This window comes from Oncorhynchus tshawytscha, linkage group LG21 (assembly GCF_018296145.1).
Source record: "Oncorhynchus tshawytscha isolate Ot180627B linkage group LG21, Otsh_v2.0, whole genome shotgun sequence".
Taxonomy (NCBI): domain Eukaryota; kingdom Metazoa; phylum Chordata; class Actinopteri; order Salmoniformes; family Salmonidae; genus Oncorhynchus; species Oncorhynchus tshawytscha.
In genome coordinates this window covers 15,625,599-15,641,580 of record NC_056449.1, presented here as the reverse complement: position 1 = coordinate 15,641,580, position 15,982 = coordinate 15,625,599, and the positions used below count along the sequence as shown (strand labels likewise).

The 15,982-nt window shown below is 41.2% G+C and overlaps 1 protein-coding gene across 3 annotated transcripts in view; it reads right to left on the bottom strand.

Moving 5' to 3' along the window:
• The window catches only part of LOC112221026 (gamma-aminobutyric acid receptor subunit alpha-2), a 62,471-nt gene that overhangs the window by 27,102 nt on the left and 19,387 nt on the right, over window positions 1-15,982 (bottom strand). For all 3 annotated transcript variants that reach the window (XM_024383084.1, XM_024383085.1, XM_024383086.2), the window contains 3 exons: window positions 14,357-14,577; window positions 9,868-9,950; window positions 6,470-6,613 (listed from right to left, as the gene is read on the bottom strand). In XM_024383084.1, coding sequence (XP_024238852.1) covers window positions 6,470-6,613; window positions 9,868-9,950; window positions 14,357-14,577 — 448 coding nt within the window. The remainder of the gene's footprint in view (window positions 1-6,469; window positions 6,614-9,867; window positions 9,951-14,356; window positions 14,578-15,982) is intronic.

The window sequence follows — 15,982 nt, the reverse complement described above, 5'->3', positions numbered from 1 at the left end:
AACGTGCACTAATGTGATTAACATGACATTGTAAGTAATATGAAAAAATTCCTAGGACATAGACATGTATATGTGCAGAAAGCTTAAATTATTGTTAACTTAACTGCACTGTCCAATTTACAGTAGCTATTATAATGAAACAATACCATACTATTGTTTGTGGAGAGTGTACAACAACAACTTTTATCATGGCAACTGGTTTGATACATTCACCTCTGAAGGTGAATAATGTACATACATTCAATAATCTTGCTCTGATTTGTCATCCTGGGGGTCCCAGAGATAAACTGTAGCATAGTTGTGTTTGATAAAATCCATTTTTATATTCAAATGTAGGAACAGTGTTCTACAGTTTGAATTCCCTGCTGTGTCTGGCTCCACACCCACCCTGCCATCTAGATGTGTGAAGGAGGTCCCGGTGGGAGGCCCTGGTGCACAACTGAGCAAGAGGACAAGGACATTAGAGTGTCTAGTTTGAGAAACAGACACCTCACAAGTCCTCAACTGGCAGCTTCATTAAATAGTACCTGCAAAACACCAGTCTCAACGTCAACAGTGAAGAGGCGACTCCGGAATGCTGGCCTTCTAGGCAGAGTTGCAAAGAAAATGCCTTATCTCAGACTGGCCAATAAAAATAAAAGATTAAGATGGCCAAAAGAACAGACACTGGACAAAGATATGGCTTTTTCTTAGTAACTTAAATGCTAATAAAATGAAATACATACTCTTCAACCAATCGCTGCCCGCACCCGCCTGCCCGACTAGCATCACTACTCTGGACGGTTCTGACTTATGTGAATATGTGAACAGAATATGTGGACAACTACAAATACCTAGGTATCTGGTTAGACTGTAAAGTCTCCTTCCAGACTCAGATTAAGCATCTCCAATCCAAAGGAGATGACGCCAGAGCCCCATATATTACTAAAAGCCAACAGCTACTTTGGCCGCCTTTCCTTCCAGTTCTCTGCTGCCAATTACTGGAAGGAATTGCAAAAATCACTGAAGTTGGAGACTTATATTTCCCTCACAAACTTTAAGCGTCAGCTGTCAGAGCTGTACACAGCCCATCTGTAAATAGACACGTTGGTGGTGAGGGACTCTTCACTGTTCTAAAGTGGAAGAAGGGAGGTGCCCTCCCCTATAGCTTGTTAAATCCGCCACATTTGATTGGGAATGGAGCAGACCAGGGGAAGGATGCCTTTCCAGCAGATGAGCAATGCACTCTCATTCCAGAAGAAGGCAGGAGACATGGCAGCTTGACATACTCCTCTGTGGGTGCAAATGAAGATGGAGAGCCTGGTTCTAGATAGCTTCAGCTTCCTGTCGGCACTGATGACGCCAGCACACCCTCACTTGAGATGCTAATGTCCAATGCATCTGATGGAATCTAGGCCAATCATTTGATTTCACATTAACTTTAGTCCTCTGAGCAAGTTGACCTTTATTGAGACGAATCTTGTCCTGGAGGCAGAGCTGTACGATTTCCACTAAATGGGCCATCTGCAAAGTCAAAATTGGCTGTATATATATATATATATCATTAAAAAAATAAGGAAAACAATGTTTATTTTTAATGTTTATTTTAAAGTTTTGGTTAGGATTAATGTCAGAAGTGTAGTTAGGTTTAAAATATAATTTTATGACTTTGTGGCTGTGCCAGCTAGTGACTAATATGCCAAGCTGCCTCCAGTACATGAGTCACCCCAATAAATGCCAACCTGTGTCCTCTGATAAAGGACAGAGGGAAGGAAGCATGGGCTACAGTGCCTATGTAGGACTGCTGCCATTGACCCAGGTGAGGGGGATAAAGACAAATAGATAAAGATGAATACACTTGATTGGTTAGAAAACAAACCCACAATATTTTCATTGAAGGTCCAATGCAGCCTTTTTAAATTGTATTTTTTATATCAAATCATTACTGGGTAACAATTAAGTACCTTACTGTAATTTCTTTCAATTAATATGGTCCAAAATAAACAAAAACAGCTTCTTAGCAAAGCATTTTGCTAGGACCGTCTGAGAGTGTTATGAATGGGGAGGGAAAAACTGAAAATTTGCTGTAATTGGCAGAGAGGTTTGGAACTCTCTTATTGGTCTATTAACCTAAAGAGGCTTCAAACAGCTCTTACACTAAAGGGGCTTTATCATAATTTTCACAATTTCACAGAATTATTCAAACCTCATAGCATAATATGACCTCATATATAATAAACACAGATTAAATTAATGGAAATATTTACTTCTAATGTTATTTTGTCATTTTCTGTCCACACATTCGCTTTGGCGAACACCCCTCTGTTCTCTCTATGTGAGTCAATGTAAAAATATAACAAAATAAAGTGATTTGCTAAAAGTATTTTGCTGTTATGCTCGTGGCCTTATTGCAAGATGTCCCTCGCACTCAAGCCTCAGTCACCCAAGATGTCCCTCGCACTCAAGCCTCAGTCACCCAAGATGTCCCTCGCACTCAAGCCTCAGTCACCCAAGATGTCCCTCGCACTCAAGCCTCAGTCACCCAAGATGTCCCTCGCACTCAAGCCTCAGTCACCCAAGATGTCCCTCGCACTCAAGCCTCAGTCACCCAAGATGTCCCTCGCACTCAAGCCTCAGTCACCCAAGATGTCCCTCGCACTCAAGCCTCAGTCACCCAAGATGTCCCTCGCACTCAAGTACAGTCACCCATGATGTCCCTCGCACTCAAGTACAGTCACCCATGCCAAATGACCTAGTTTACCCCCACGGTGGATGACACACTGACACAGTGCTGATGAACGATTCCTTTAAAGTCAGACAATCAGCAAATCTGTAGCGGGAAAATACAACAAATGGATTTTCAGCAAAGGGGGCTCCTCCGTATTTCACTTGGGAAATGTTCCTAGTGGGACTTGGGCCCAGGAATTAAATATTTTACTCACTTTCAGACTAGTAGCATCTCAGCTAGAACATTTGGTTCCTTGGAAGTTGTCGGAAGGTACGTTTTTGGTTTGACATTGGTTCTGGGAATGAAGACATACATTTTCTGACCAGAAACAACATTTGTTTAAATGTTCTGAGAACATTTAGCCTGTTCTAGGAATGTTTATTTTTTAGGTTATAGAGAGTTTGAGAACATTTTACTCTGGTTCCTTGAAAGTTTTGCTGGGAGATTTTACTAACACTCTTTTTTTATTTATTTAACCAGGCAAGTCAGTTAAGAACTAATTCTTATTTACAATGACGGCCTAGGAACAATGGGTTAACTGCCTTGTTCAGTGGCAGAACGATGTTTACCTTGTCAGCTAGGGGATTCAATCTAGCAACCTTTCGGTTACTGGCCCAACGCTCTAACCACTAGGCTACCTGCCACTCTGAGAATTTTGAATAACTTCCTTAATGAACTTTCACTGAATGTTTCAATAAGACTTCATAACACTGCTAGAGTGGCTTATTTTGGGTTAACTTAAAAAAAAACTCAAAGCACAGATAGGACACATGGAAATTCATTTCCATAGGCATGAATGATTTTTTATTGTGACACGGCATCAGCGAGATTCAAAACAATAATCTTATGTTCTCTCTCCATGGAATTAGTCCACTGCCCCCACCAAGGTGGCGCTAGCATGCAATGTTTTTTTGATGATAACAAAGCTGTTCATTTTTAGTAATTTCAAAGGAAACATGCACTCATTAAGATCAGGTGTGGCCAATTAGTGGGCGCGGCCAACACACCTGAACACATTTAACAAGATAGAGGATAGAGAGTTTTGTTGATGCTGAGAATGGAATGTATTGGTTTTTAAATACCACTTAAAACGCTCTGAATGTTAGTGTTGTGGTTTTTATAGAAAATTTTCTTAACATTCTAAACTGAATTTATGTATTTAAAAACTCTTACAACGTTATCTGAATATTAAAGTTTTCTTGTCATTATGGCAAGTTTTCTTAATGTTCTCGGAACAATTTGAGAACATGATTTTAAATAGAACCACAAGGAAACCTTTAGGAAACATTATACTTTAGTGCTAAAATTCCCGTAGACGAACGTTGCTAAAGATCTTAAATAATTTGTTAACATGACTTTAAATAGAACCATGTGGAAACCTGTAGGAAGCGTTATGCTTAAGTACTGAAATTCCCACAGAACAATTTGAGAAAAGGACTTTAAATAGAACCATCAAGAAACTGATGTACTGAAATAACCACAGAACTTTGTTTCTTAACATTCTCTGAACAATTTGAGAACATTCCCAATGTCAAACGTTCCTAGAACATTGCCAGAATTGAAATTCAATGTAATCATGTTTGAAGTTTTAGGAAACATTCTGTTTAAAGTAATGAAACTGGAGATGAAAGAAAGCAACACCTAATTAGGTGAGGTGCTGGCTAGCGGAGTAGAACACTTGGAGAATTAAAGGAGAGCCGCACACTCTAGGAGCTCAGATGCAATAATTGAATAACCTAAGAACCAATGTTTCCGCATCTGAGCTCCTAGAGTGTTGCTGCTCTCTTGATCTTTTTAAAGTAATGAAACGCCAAGAAAATACTTTTTTTTTTTGGTCAAGTTTCTTAAATGTGCTGAGAATGTTCCAAAGCAATTATCCTGCATCATTCCCAGAAAGTTGTGGGAAGATTGTATGCAAAATAACCATAGGACAACATGCTCTCACCAAGCTCTAAGAAACATATGGTTCTCAGAATGTTATGTGCTAGCTGGGATTATGACTGGAGCATTTAGTTGAGATTGAAGGGCTTTTCCTGAATGAAAATAGAGTTGGGATTGCAAATGGATGTTAAAACAGCCAACAGTAGTATTCTCTACATCGTTGAAATGTAGACTTCTGGGTAATAATGGAGAGTGGGAGTCTGTTTGTCTAAGTGAAGGAGAAGAAGAAGGGGAAGGAAAGAAGTGGGGAAAGGAGGAGGATAAGAGAGCATCCAGAGCGTTTCAAACATGTAGTGACTTGTCTGATGAGAGTGCTCCCCAGAGACGCATGTGGAGACATGCAGAGGGGGCAGATACTAATCATTGAAGACATGAGACACCGTATTGATCCACCTGGCTGATCCATGCCATGCAACGTAGCTGTGTTCTGTGGCTTTTCTGACCTATAATGAACTACTGTTCTGTATCTTCACAGGAGCTAGTACAGTTTGCTTTTGTTCCGATGGTGAATCATGTAATGTAGTTTAAAAAAAAGGAATATACTGTAATTCCACGAACCTTCTGCTTTCCCCTCAGTACTATATATATGTTGTAACTCCTCTTAAATTAGATGAGTAATTGCATTAAAAAATGTCATAATGTTCAATGATGAAAAACAACCTGTTAGCCATACTCCAGCATAAACAAGCCTGTCTGTCATCTCGATGGAGTGTATGTGTCACTGTCGGTTCCCTTTCTTTTTGCTAATGATTCCCCTCCATCTCCTTTGTTGAATGCTTTCCCCATCTGTTCCTATACGCAGGCTTCTTCCTTCCTGTGTTTCCGAGGCCCAGAACACCACAAATCCTAATTTAACACTCTGGTGCACTTTGGTGAGACAAGGCTCCTTTTGTGTCTTACGACAGCTCCAAAATAAGACCAGCAGCACAGCTCAGGAATAAAGAGGCGGCTCTCCTTTCAGAACGGAGCTCTCCTGTGTGTCTGAGTGAATGGCAGCTCCTACAGCTGTGCTTTTGTTTCCCATTAATGTTGCAATTAGGCACAAAGTGCTCACTCGCTCCCTCCCCTCCACTCTCCTCTCCAACCGACTGAGGAGAACAGGAGTTCTTGACTCCCGTAGGAGGCGGCGCGCCTGTGTCTCCGAAGCTTTTGTAGTCCAATGGGTTCAAAGTGGAAAGTCTCGTTTTCCGACAGTCAAAGCAGAATTATTGGTTGTTGTTTTGTGCTGTTGGTTCCCCAGTTAGACTAAAATGTATTTTGGAGAAATTCTAGTCGCAGCTCCTATGAATAAACTCAGACATGCAGTATCTCCCACTGAGAAGACATGGAATAAACATTCTTTCATCCTCTGTTATCCACTGGCTGAGTCAACTAACAGTGCATTGCAACCTGAGTTGTTAGTACTCATGAGGAGACTTGGCCTATCCACAGTGGGACCTTGGGAAGATTTCATAAGAACACAGACTTAGTCCTTGGTTGCACAAGCAGAATGGAAGATAAGAGTGAAATGTGATTGGTGGATTCAGTAGCCAAAACGGGTTGAGAAGCACTGAACAAACCGATGCAGCCAGTAGTAGCAAGCAGTGCCTCTCACTGAAGTGGGCATCAGGAATCTTAAATGATCTGTAGTAAAAACATCCACATCTGCTCCACTAAACTTTGGCCATCTACAAAGTGATCTTGGATAAATTATGTACTTTTGTTTCTCACTTTCTTCATTTGCTGGCAGCGGTGGGATCCAGGCCTGCAGGGAGAGCTTGTGCTCATGATCTAGTTGTCTAATTGGATGAATAACCAAGTGAAGTAATATCCTGAGCGTACCTGTGCTGGACTTGATGGTTTCTTGGCCCACTGTTTGGCCGAGAAGGTCGTACTGGTTCAAACGGGAGCTCTCTCCTTCCACCACCACAGAGTCGGCAGCCTTACTAGTCCAGACGTAAGTCACCTCTGACATTGTATAGGCATCTAAGATCACAAAGGGAGTGAGGTTAACACCATCAGCGTGGTATGTGAAATATAGGCATATGAAAATAGGGCAGTGATTCATTCTCTCTTGGGCAGTGATTCATTCTCATTTCTGATGATTCAAGAGAATAGTGTCTAATGTCATGTAACTGATTAAGGGTTGTATAATCCCCCCCCCCCAAAAAAAAAATCAACTCCATGACTATGTTGCCCATTGTAAGCAAGATCATTACATTTTGTTAGGCAAATGAAAGAAAATGACTACTGCCTTGAGAAATCAACACCGTATAAATGATATAAGATCCATATCACACCATATTAGTGTGTGTATATATATATATATATATATACACACTGCTCAAAAAAATAAAGGGAACACTTAAACAACACAATGTAAGTCAATCACACTTCTGTGAAATCAAACTGTCCACTTAGGAAGCAACACTGATTGACAATACATTTCACATGCTTTTGTGCAAATGGAATAGACAACAGGTGGAAATTATAGGCATTTAGCAAGACACCCCCAATAAAGGAGTGGTTATGCAGGTGGTGACCAGACCACTTCTCAGTTCCTATGCTTCCTGGCTGATGTTTTGGTCACTTTTGAATGCTGGCGGTGCTTTCACTCTAGTGGTAGCATGAGACAGAGTCTACAACCCACACAAGTGGCTCAGGTAGTGCAGCTCATCCAGGATGGCACATCAATGCGAGCTGTGGCAAGAAGGTTTGCTGTGTCTGTCAGCGTAGTGTCCAGTGCATGGAGGCACTACCAGGAGACAGACCAGTACATCAGGAGATGTGGAGGAGGCCGTAGGAGGGCAACAACCCAGCAGCAGGACTGCTACCTCCGCCTTTGTGCAAGGAGGAGCACTGACAGAGCCCTGCAAAATGACCTCCAGCAGGCCACAAATGTGCATGTGTCTGCTGAAATGGTCAGAAACAGACTCCATGAGGGTGGTATGAGGGCCCGACGTCCACAGGTGGGGGTTGTGCTTACAGCCCAACACCGTGCAGGACGTTTGGCATTTGCCAGAGAACACCAAGATTGGCAAATTCGCCACTGGCGCCCTGTGCTCTTCACAGATGAAAGCAGGTTCACACTGAGCACATGTGACATACGTGACAGAGTCTGGAGACGCCGTGGAGAACGTTCTGCTGCCTGCAACATCCTCCAGCATGACCGGTTTGGCGGTGGGTCAGTCATGGTGTGGGGTGGCATTTCTTTGGGGGGCTGAACAGCCCTCGATGTGCTCGCCAGAGGTAGCCTGACTGCCATTAGGTACCGAGATGAGATCCTCAGACCCCTTGTGAGACCATATGCTGGTGCGGTTGGCCCTGGGTTCCTCCTAATGCAAGACAATGCTAGACCTCATGTGGCTGGAGTGTGTCAGCAGTTCCTGCAAGAGGAAGGCATTGATGCTATGGACTGGCCCGCCCGTTCCCCAGACCTGAATCCAATTGAGCACATCTGGGACATCATGTCTCGCTCCATCCACAGACTGTCCAGGAGTTGGCGGATGCTTTATTCCAAGTCTGGGAGGAGATCCCTCAGGAGACCATCCGCCACCTCATCAGGAGCATGCCCAGGCGTTGTAGGGAGGTCATATAGGCACATGGAGGCCACACACACTACTGAGCCTCATTTTGACTTGTTTTAAGGACATTACATCAAAGTTGGATCCGCCTGTAGTGTGGTTTTCCACTTTAATTTTGAGTGTGACTACAAATCCAGACCTCCATGGGTTGATAAATTTGATTTCCATTGATAATTTTTGTGTGATTTTGTTGTCACCACATTCAACTCTGTAAAGAAAAAAGTATTTAATAAGAATATTTCATTAATTCAGATCTAAGATGTGTTATTTTAGTGTTCCCTTTATTTATTTTTTAGTGTTCCCTTTATTTTATTTTTTTGAGCAGTGTATATAAAGTCATCACATCTTCGTACCATGGGTGTTTTATACAGAGAGTCAGATCTCTTCCAAACCGTGGGGGTTTTATGCAGAGAGACAAATATGAAGAGGCTAAGACATTTCAAAGAGTAAACATTGACACAGTGAGTCATCAACGCCATTAGAGAATGATTTTCTCCCGCTGCCTGTCTTGCTGCGCCATGAAAACACTTAACATACAGTATTAACTACTCCAAACATTTAAAGTAAGGCTTGTATTATTAATTGGCATTGGCAATGGTTGAGTTTCTTTTAATAGGCTGAAGGTTTTATAGCCAGGGGACGGCTTGCAGTGCACTTCACAACATGCAATGACATACTGACTCAGGTAGCGTTTTATTTGATTTTAGGGGATGAAGCACTAGTTTGTTTTGTTTATCATCTGAACAATAATGCATCATGCAACTGAACGAACATATCCACATTGTGTATAACAATAATATTTTCAGATTCTACTTTTTCAATTAGCATAATTTCTAGAGCTCCTTCAAGAAAGTCTTTAGAATTGGGTTTTGTGGTATGGAGCAATATAAGTGCCAACAGAAATTGAATAAAAATATTTTGTTGTGCCACAATGTGCCACTCTAACTAACATCCAAGGGTAGTAGCAGCCAAAGGAGAGGAGAGCGCTGCATCGATACTAGGTTGAAAACAGAGAGCTCAACTCAGCCACCAAACCCAATAACACTACCTTCTTATCTTTTTCCCAGAAGCTCAGACCAAAGCCTTTCTAAATATGTGCTGCTACTGACAGCCTGTGTTTTAAGTGAAAACATGTGTGGGCGGTGGGAGGTAATTTTACACCCTTAGTGGTTATGGAATGGTTATTGCTGTAACAAAGTTGAAATTTAAAGCTCAGTGTTTGTAGCAGCAGAAACAGAGTCTATTCTTATCCTGTGTCTTGTTTGGTCTTGTATCCCCTGTTTGGTTTGTTTAGTTATGGTGTGGGACTTGAGAGTGGGACTGTATGCGGGTTTAGGCTCAAATCAAATGAAGCAAGAAGATCGAATTCTGCCTCTTGGAAAAGACTATGACAGTGTTGTTGACATGGAGCAGAGTGAGGAGCCGTGCTGAACGACACTGAACACAAAGGTCACAGTGGTGATTCATTCAAAACTGGTGGCCCCCCAACCAAATCAATGTGACCTACACACATACGACACATGACCTATTGTACGACTTAAACTAGACACATTTTGATTCCTGCACGAATTTCAAATCACATGTTCTTTTCATGAGAGTAATGCCCTGGCAACCCAGTGACACTGTGCGTCTATGTATTTGGTAGGCTTTACTCACAGCTGCCAAACTTCAGGGGACATGAGTGGAAGTCCATGGGGAAGTCCTCCAGATGCATCGGACACTCTGCGTGAACCGTCAACCTAGATACAACACAAAAGCCCAATGCGTCACTGTAGCGTCCCAAAACACAGATACAGTTGAAGTCGGAGGTTTACATGCACCTTAGCCAAATACATTTAAACTCAGTTTTTCACCATTCCTGACATTTAATCCAAGTAAAAATTCCCTGTTTTAGGTCAGAGGATTGCCACTTAATTTTAAGAATGTGAAATGTCAGAATAATAGGAGAGAATGACTTATTTCAGCTTTTATTTCTTTCATCACATTCCCAGTGGGTCAGAAGTTTACACACACTCAATTAGTATTTGGTAGCATTGCCTTTAAATTGTTTAACGTGGGTCAAGCGTTTTGGGTAGTCTTCCACAAGCTTCCCACAATAAGTTGGGTGAATTTTGACCCATTCCTCCTGGCAGAACTGGTGTAAGTGAGTCAAGTTTGTAGGCCTCCTTGCTCGCACACCGTTTTCCAATTCTGCCCACAAATTTTCCATAGGATTCAGGTCAGGGCTTTGTGATGGCCACTCCAATACCTTGACTTTGTTGTACTTAAGCCATTTTGCCACAACTTTGGAAGAATGCTTGGGGTCATTGTCCATTCGGAAGACCCATTTGTGATCAAGCTTTAACTTCCTGACTGATGTCTTGAGATGTTGCTTCAATATATCCACATAATTTTCCTCCCTCATGATGCCATCTATTTTGTGAAGTGTACCAGTCCCTCCTGCAGCAAAGCACCCCCACAATATGATGCTGCCACCCCTGTGCTTCACGGTTGGGATGGTGTTCTTCGGCTTGCAAGCTTCTCCCTTTTTCCTCCAAACGTAACGATGGTCATTATGGCCAAACAGTTCTATTTTTGTTTTATCAGACCAGAGACATATCTCCAAAAAGTAGACTCTTTATCCCCATGTGCAAACCATAGTCTGGCTTTTTTATGGCGGTTTTAGAGCAGTGGCTTCTTCCTTGCTTAGTGGCATTTCAGGTTATGTCGACATAGGACTCGTTTTACAGTGGATATAGATACTTGTGTACCTGTTTCCTCCAGCATCTTCACATGGTCCTTTGCTGTTGTTCTGGGATTGATTTGCACTTTTCGCACCAAAGTACCTTCATCTCTAGGAGACAGAACGCGTCTCCATCCTGAGCGGTATGACGGCTGCGTGGTCCCATGGTGTTTATACTTGTGTACTATTGTTTGTACAGATGAACGTGGTACCTTCAGGCGTTTGGAAATTGCTCCCAAGGATGAATCAGACTTGTAGAGGTCTACAATTTTTTTTCTGTTGTCTTGGCTGATTTCTTTTGATTTTCCCTTGATGTCAAGCAAAGAGGCACTGAGTTTGAAGATAGGCCTTGAAATACATCCACAGGTACACCTCCAATTGACTCAAATTATGTCAATTAGCCTATCAGAAGCTTCTAAAGCCATGACATCATTTTCTTGAATTTTCCAAGCTGTTTAAAGGCACAGTCAATTTAGTGTATGTAAACATCTGACCCACTGAATTATAAGTGAAATAATCTGTCTGTAAACAATTGTTGGAAAAATGACTTGTGTCATGCACAAAGTAGATGTCCTAACCGACTTGCCAAAACTATAGTTTATTAACAAGAAATTTGTGGAGTGGTTGTAAAACAAGTTTTAATGACTCCAACCAAAGTGTATGTAAACCTCCGACTTCAGCTGCATATGTTTAGTGTGTTTAGTAGTGTTAGAATGAACAAGCAATGCATTTGTACCAAAAAACATGAGTGCCTCTTTCAACCTATATGTGACTAAGGTTAAATCAATAATTAAGCAGGACCAGAGTTGATGGAAACCAAAGGTATACAAATGCTTATAGGGCACACTGAGCATCCCCAGATTATAGTGGGCAATTTCTGAAATATATTGCACTATGTGCAGTGAAGATGCTCTGTGTCTATTTCCATTCCTGCCAAATGTATTATTATTGTTATTGTTATTATTATTATTATTATTATGTTTAACTTTATTTAACTAGGCAAGTGAGAACAAATTAAGAACAAATTCTTATTTTCAATGATGGCCTAGGAACAGTGGGTTAACTGCCTTGTTCAGGGGCAGAACGACAGTTTCTTTTTACCTTGTCAGCTCGGGGGTTCGATCTTGCAACCTTTCAGTTACTAGTCCAACGCTCTAACCACCTAAATAACCTGACAATGCCTTTTCCTAAGTGATTCAATTCAAAATGGCCTCTGATTGGGCAATATTTTTCTTCTGTATTCTGAAAGCACTTGCTTGTCAAAATAATGGCCCTTTTGGCACTGAGTATAAACAATAAAGCCACTAGCGCATATTCAAACCTCTCTCAGCCTCATAGCAAAATGTGTACCTATAGATGAGCTATAAAACTGCAAATTTTTCTCCCTGCCCCATGGCAATATGTGGAGAATTTCAGGAAATTAGCTTTAAATCAGCAACATTTTCTCTAAGCCTCATGGCAAAATGTGTAGAATGTGGGGCGGCAGGTAGCCTAGTGGTTAGAGCGTTGGACTAGTAACCGAAAGGCTGCAAGATCAAATCCCTGATGTCATGACGTTGGCCTGTGGGTAAGGTTTATAACCCCCCCCATAAATACCTTTCTCCCTTACCTCTGACTCTGACTCTTGAATAGCCTTTGTTAAACATAGAGAGTCTGGGAACATCAAACAAGTGGGGGGAAAGCAACCATATTTTGGTAATAGAACCAGTTGAAAATGTGTTGGTACTTAATGAATATGATGTCAGTTCGGTTGTCATCTGAGACATTATGACTGATGACAGGACGACAAACTGTATCTGGGAAAGTCTACACATTCTAGTTATTAGATTCACATGGAATTGTTGTGCAATTGAAATTTTTAAATATGGCACTATTTGTGAAAAGATCCAATGTAATTTTAGCTTCCAAATGAGAGATTTGGGTTTTCATAAAGTTAGAGCTCTGCTCAATCAGTGGCCTGCCCCTGTGAAGAGACATGGGTTATAAACTATGAAACATACCGTTCTCTCCCTCCACTATATAAGCCCTTGACGAAAATGTAACCTCCTGTTCCGGGTACATTAGGAAGACGGTCCGATGTCAGAAGGATTCAGATAATAACTACAGAACGAAGCCAACCTCCATGTGAGCTTTGGTTGCGAATGTAATGAACTTTGAACTCTTATTCTCTACAGAAGTGATACCTCCTAGCCGTTGAGTTAGCAGCGGCCGCTGTAAACGTGGGCTAGGAGAGGACAGACAGAGTATCCTGTCTACCACACAACGACAAAACTACAACGTATCCTGTTCACCACCAGGGACACTCTTCAAAGGACAAAGGACTCTGTTGGGCAACACAGCCTTCCATCTACCACCAATCTATTGAAGCGCAGCTCAGAGTAAATATTTATTGCATTTTCCTTTTCCAAATGGGCGGTAATTTAGAATGCATAAGATTCTGTATTTATGATAGAGTAGCTGCCTACGGCCTGATAGAGACATAGCTTCTCCCTTTGTTCCTCAAGTCTTCCCGCTCTTTCACTCAAACCCAACCCCCGTTATTTGTGTAACCAGCTGTCAAATCTGTTCTGTCCGCTAAGGACGTTTTACTTTATGGCATAATTTGTAATCAAAGTATGATTCATTCCATGTATATGTAATTCTGTGTGATTAGTTAGGTATTTAGTAAATAAATACTGTAATTAAACCCAATTTTGTATTGCTGATTCAACATGTTAGCCAGGGTTCGTGAAGATAACCAAGAATTTACAACTTTCAGATGAGACTGAAATAAGGTGACGATTAATATTGACTCCTATTGATGTAAAATATTACTAGGTCTTTCAGAGTTTATTCAGAAGATAACAGCTCTATAAACACTCTTTCGTGGTGCCCCGACTTTCTAGTTAATTACATTTACATGATTAGCTTAATCAGGTCATATTAATTACAGAAAAAGGATTTTATAGAATAGCATGTCATATCACTTAATATCACTTAATCCGGCATAGCCGAAGACACGACACTGAGCTGACGAGGTAAAAATCTGTCGTTCTGCCCCTGAACAACGCAGTTAACCCACTAGTTAACCCACTAGGCCGTCATTGGAAATAAGAATTTGTTCTTGACTTGCCTAGTTAAATAAATTAGCTATAACTGAGATGTAATGAGATGTGTTTGGGTTGAGGTGACATTGGGGAGACTGGTACTCCTGTATTTTCCTGTTCCACATTAATTGTAAGGCCCTGAGACAGACTAGCCAGGGGGTGTACTTGTACATCAAGCTGCCTCACGCTACAGAAACAGGAGATAGGCTCCTATGAGCCATTCTGACTCCCACAAGACAAGGCTTTTACTTGAAAGAACACAAGCTAAACCTGCTACGTTAATAACATTTAATTAAACTGTATTTTCCCTGGCAACTCAGTGACCCTGTGTATTTGCCTCATGGTGTAAAGCAGGGTGCCATCGTCTTGAATCCTCAGTAGTTTATTGGGCATGGTCATGTTGTGAGCCACTGACTTCTTCCCATTGTGGAAGAACGTGTCTGGCGTCCATATTTTACTGGCCATCAAGTTGTTCAGCCGCAGTATGTTCATGGGCCCGTCGAATTTTAACCTCTCGTCTTTCCAGCTTTGCCGGAAGAACACGTCTATGGTGTATTCCTGTGGGAAGAAATAACATTGTGGCTACAATCGACAACAATCACACAGATGAATTTCACAAATGAATATCACAGGTACAGACAATGCCACCATAAATGAATCTCCACATAAACATAGCAAACGTAATATTTCTGCACTGTGAATATGGAATACCTGCTCCTTAATTTTTAAATAATGTGACATATACTATATACATGTTTTTATATGAAGCAGATAAACAACACAAGCAGCGCCTTGCGAGAGGCTTTGAAGATATCCTGTGGTAAACCAAGGTGGATTGCACCCTCTCTCTCCCTTCCACTCCAGGTTGTGCATCCCATATAACATCCATTACTGACTCACTGCGCCTCCTGCATGCGCTTGGGCCTGCCATTTATCCACACTGGATGTTTTTTCTCCTGGTGATTTATTTCAGAGTGGAGCAGCCTCTACAAGGTGAGGTCCCTGGTCTTAGTGTACTGTCTACCTACCACGCCTCTCCGACTCCACTGACCATGTTTACATGTGCACATTGTTCCGGATAGTAGCTCATATCCCGCTTAAGGTCTTATCTGGGATAAGCGGTTTACATGCACGTTTGATATCACACTCATGAGTGTCCCTGTATCCATGAATAAACAGAATATTCCTAATTTAAGTGTATGGGTTAAATTGAATAGTAATTGAAATATGGACACCTGCTGTAGGCCTATAATCTCTCACATGTAGTGTTATCTAATATTAACTCCTGCATAATTATGCATTTCTTGCAGTGAAATTATACAACAAATGTTAATTTTGCCTTGGGAACATATTATTTCTTTCTTTCAGCATCTCTTGAGAAAATGTGAATGTTTGTGTAATGTGTTCTCTTTGACACTGTTATGCAAAAAGGCACTTTTTCAACCACATAAAATATGCACCGAAGATGACTTGAGGTCTTATCAAGAAATGCGTTATCGTTTTCTCAGCTTTTCATTTCCTTAAAACTGGTCAAACTGATGATATTTTGGACATTTTGCACAGGACCAATCTTTCCACTGTTGCGTTTTTCCCCCACGGCCCCTAAACAAAACAGATAACTTCACCAGTGTTAACTAGATTACTAATGCATTCAGTCTATCGATGTAAGATATTATTCTGGTGAGCACTACTTTATTTAGTATTCTGGGGCAACAAGTTATGACAGAAGAGAAGCTGCATGAATCAAACTATAGTTGACAAGCAAATGTCAGAAATTGTAAGCAGAGACTTGTCTAAATTAGGGGTGAAAGTTGCCAGTAGTAAATTATAGTAGGCTAAATTATTCTGGTGGATCGAACTGCGCAGGTAGCCTACTTTTTGAACTGATTTATTTGACAATCAAATGAAAACATCACATAACACCCATGAAATGCCAAACAGCCTGTTCCGACTGCAAAAGTAA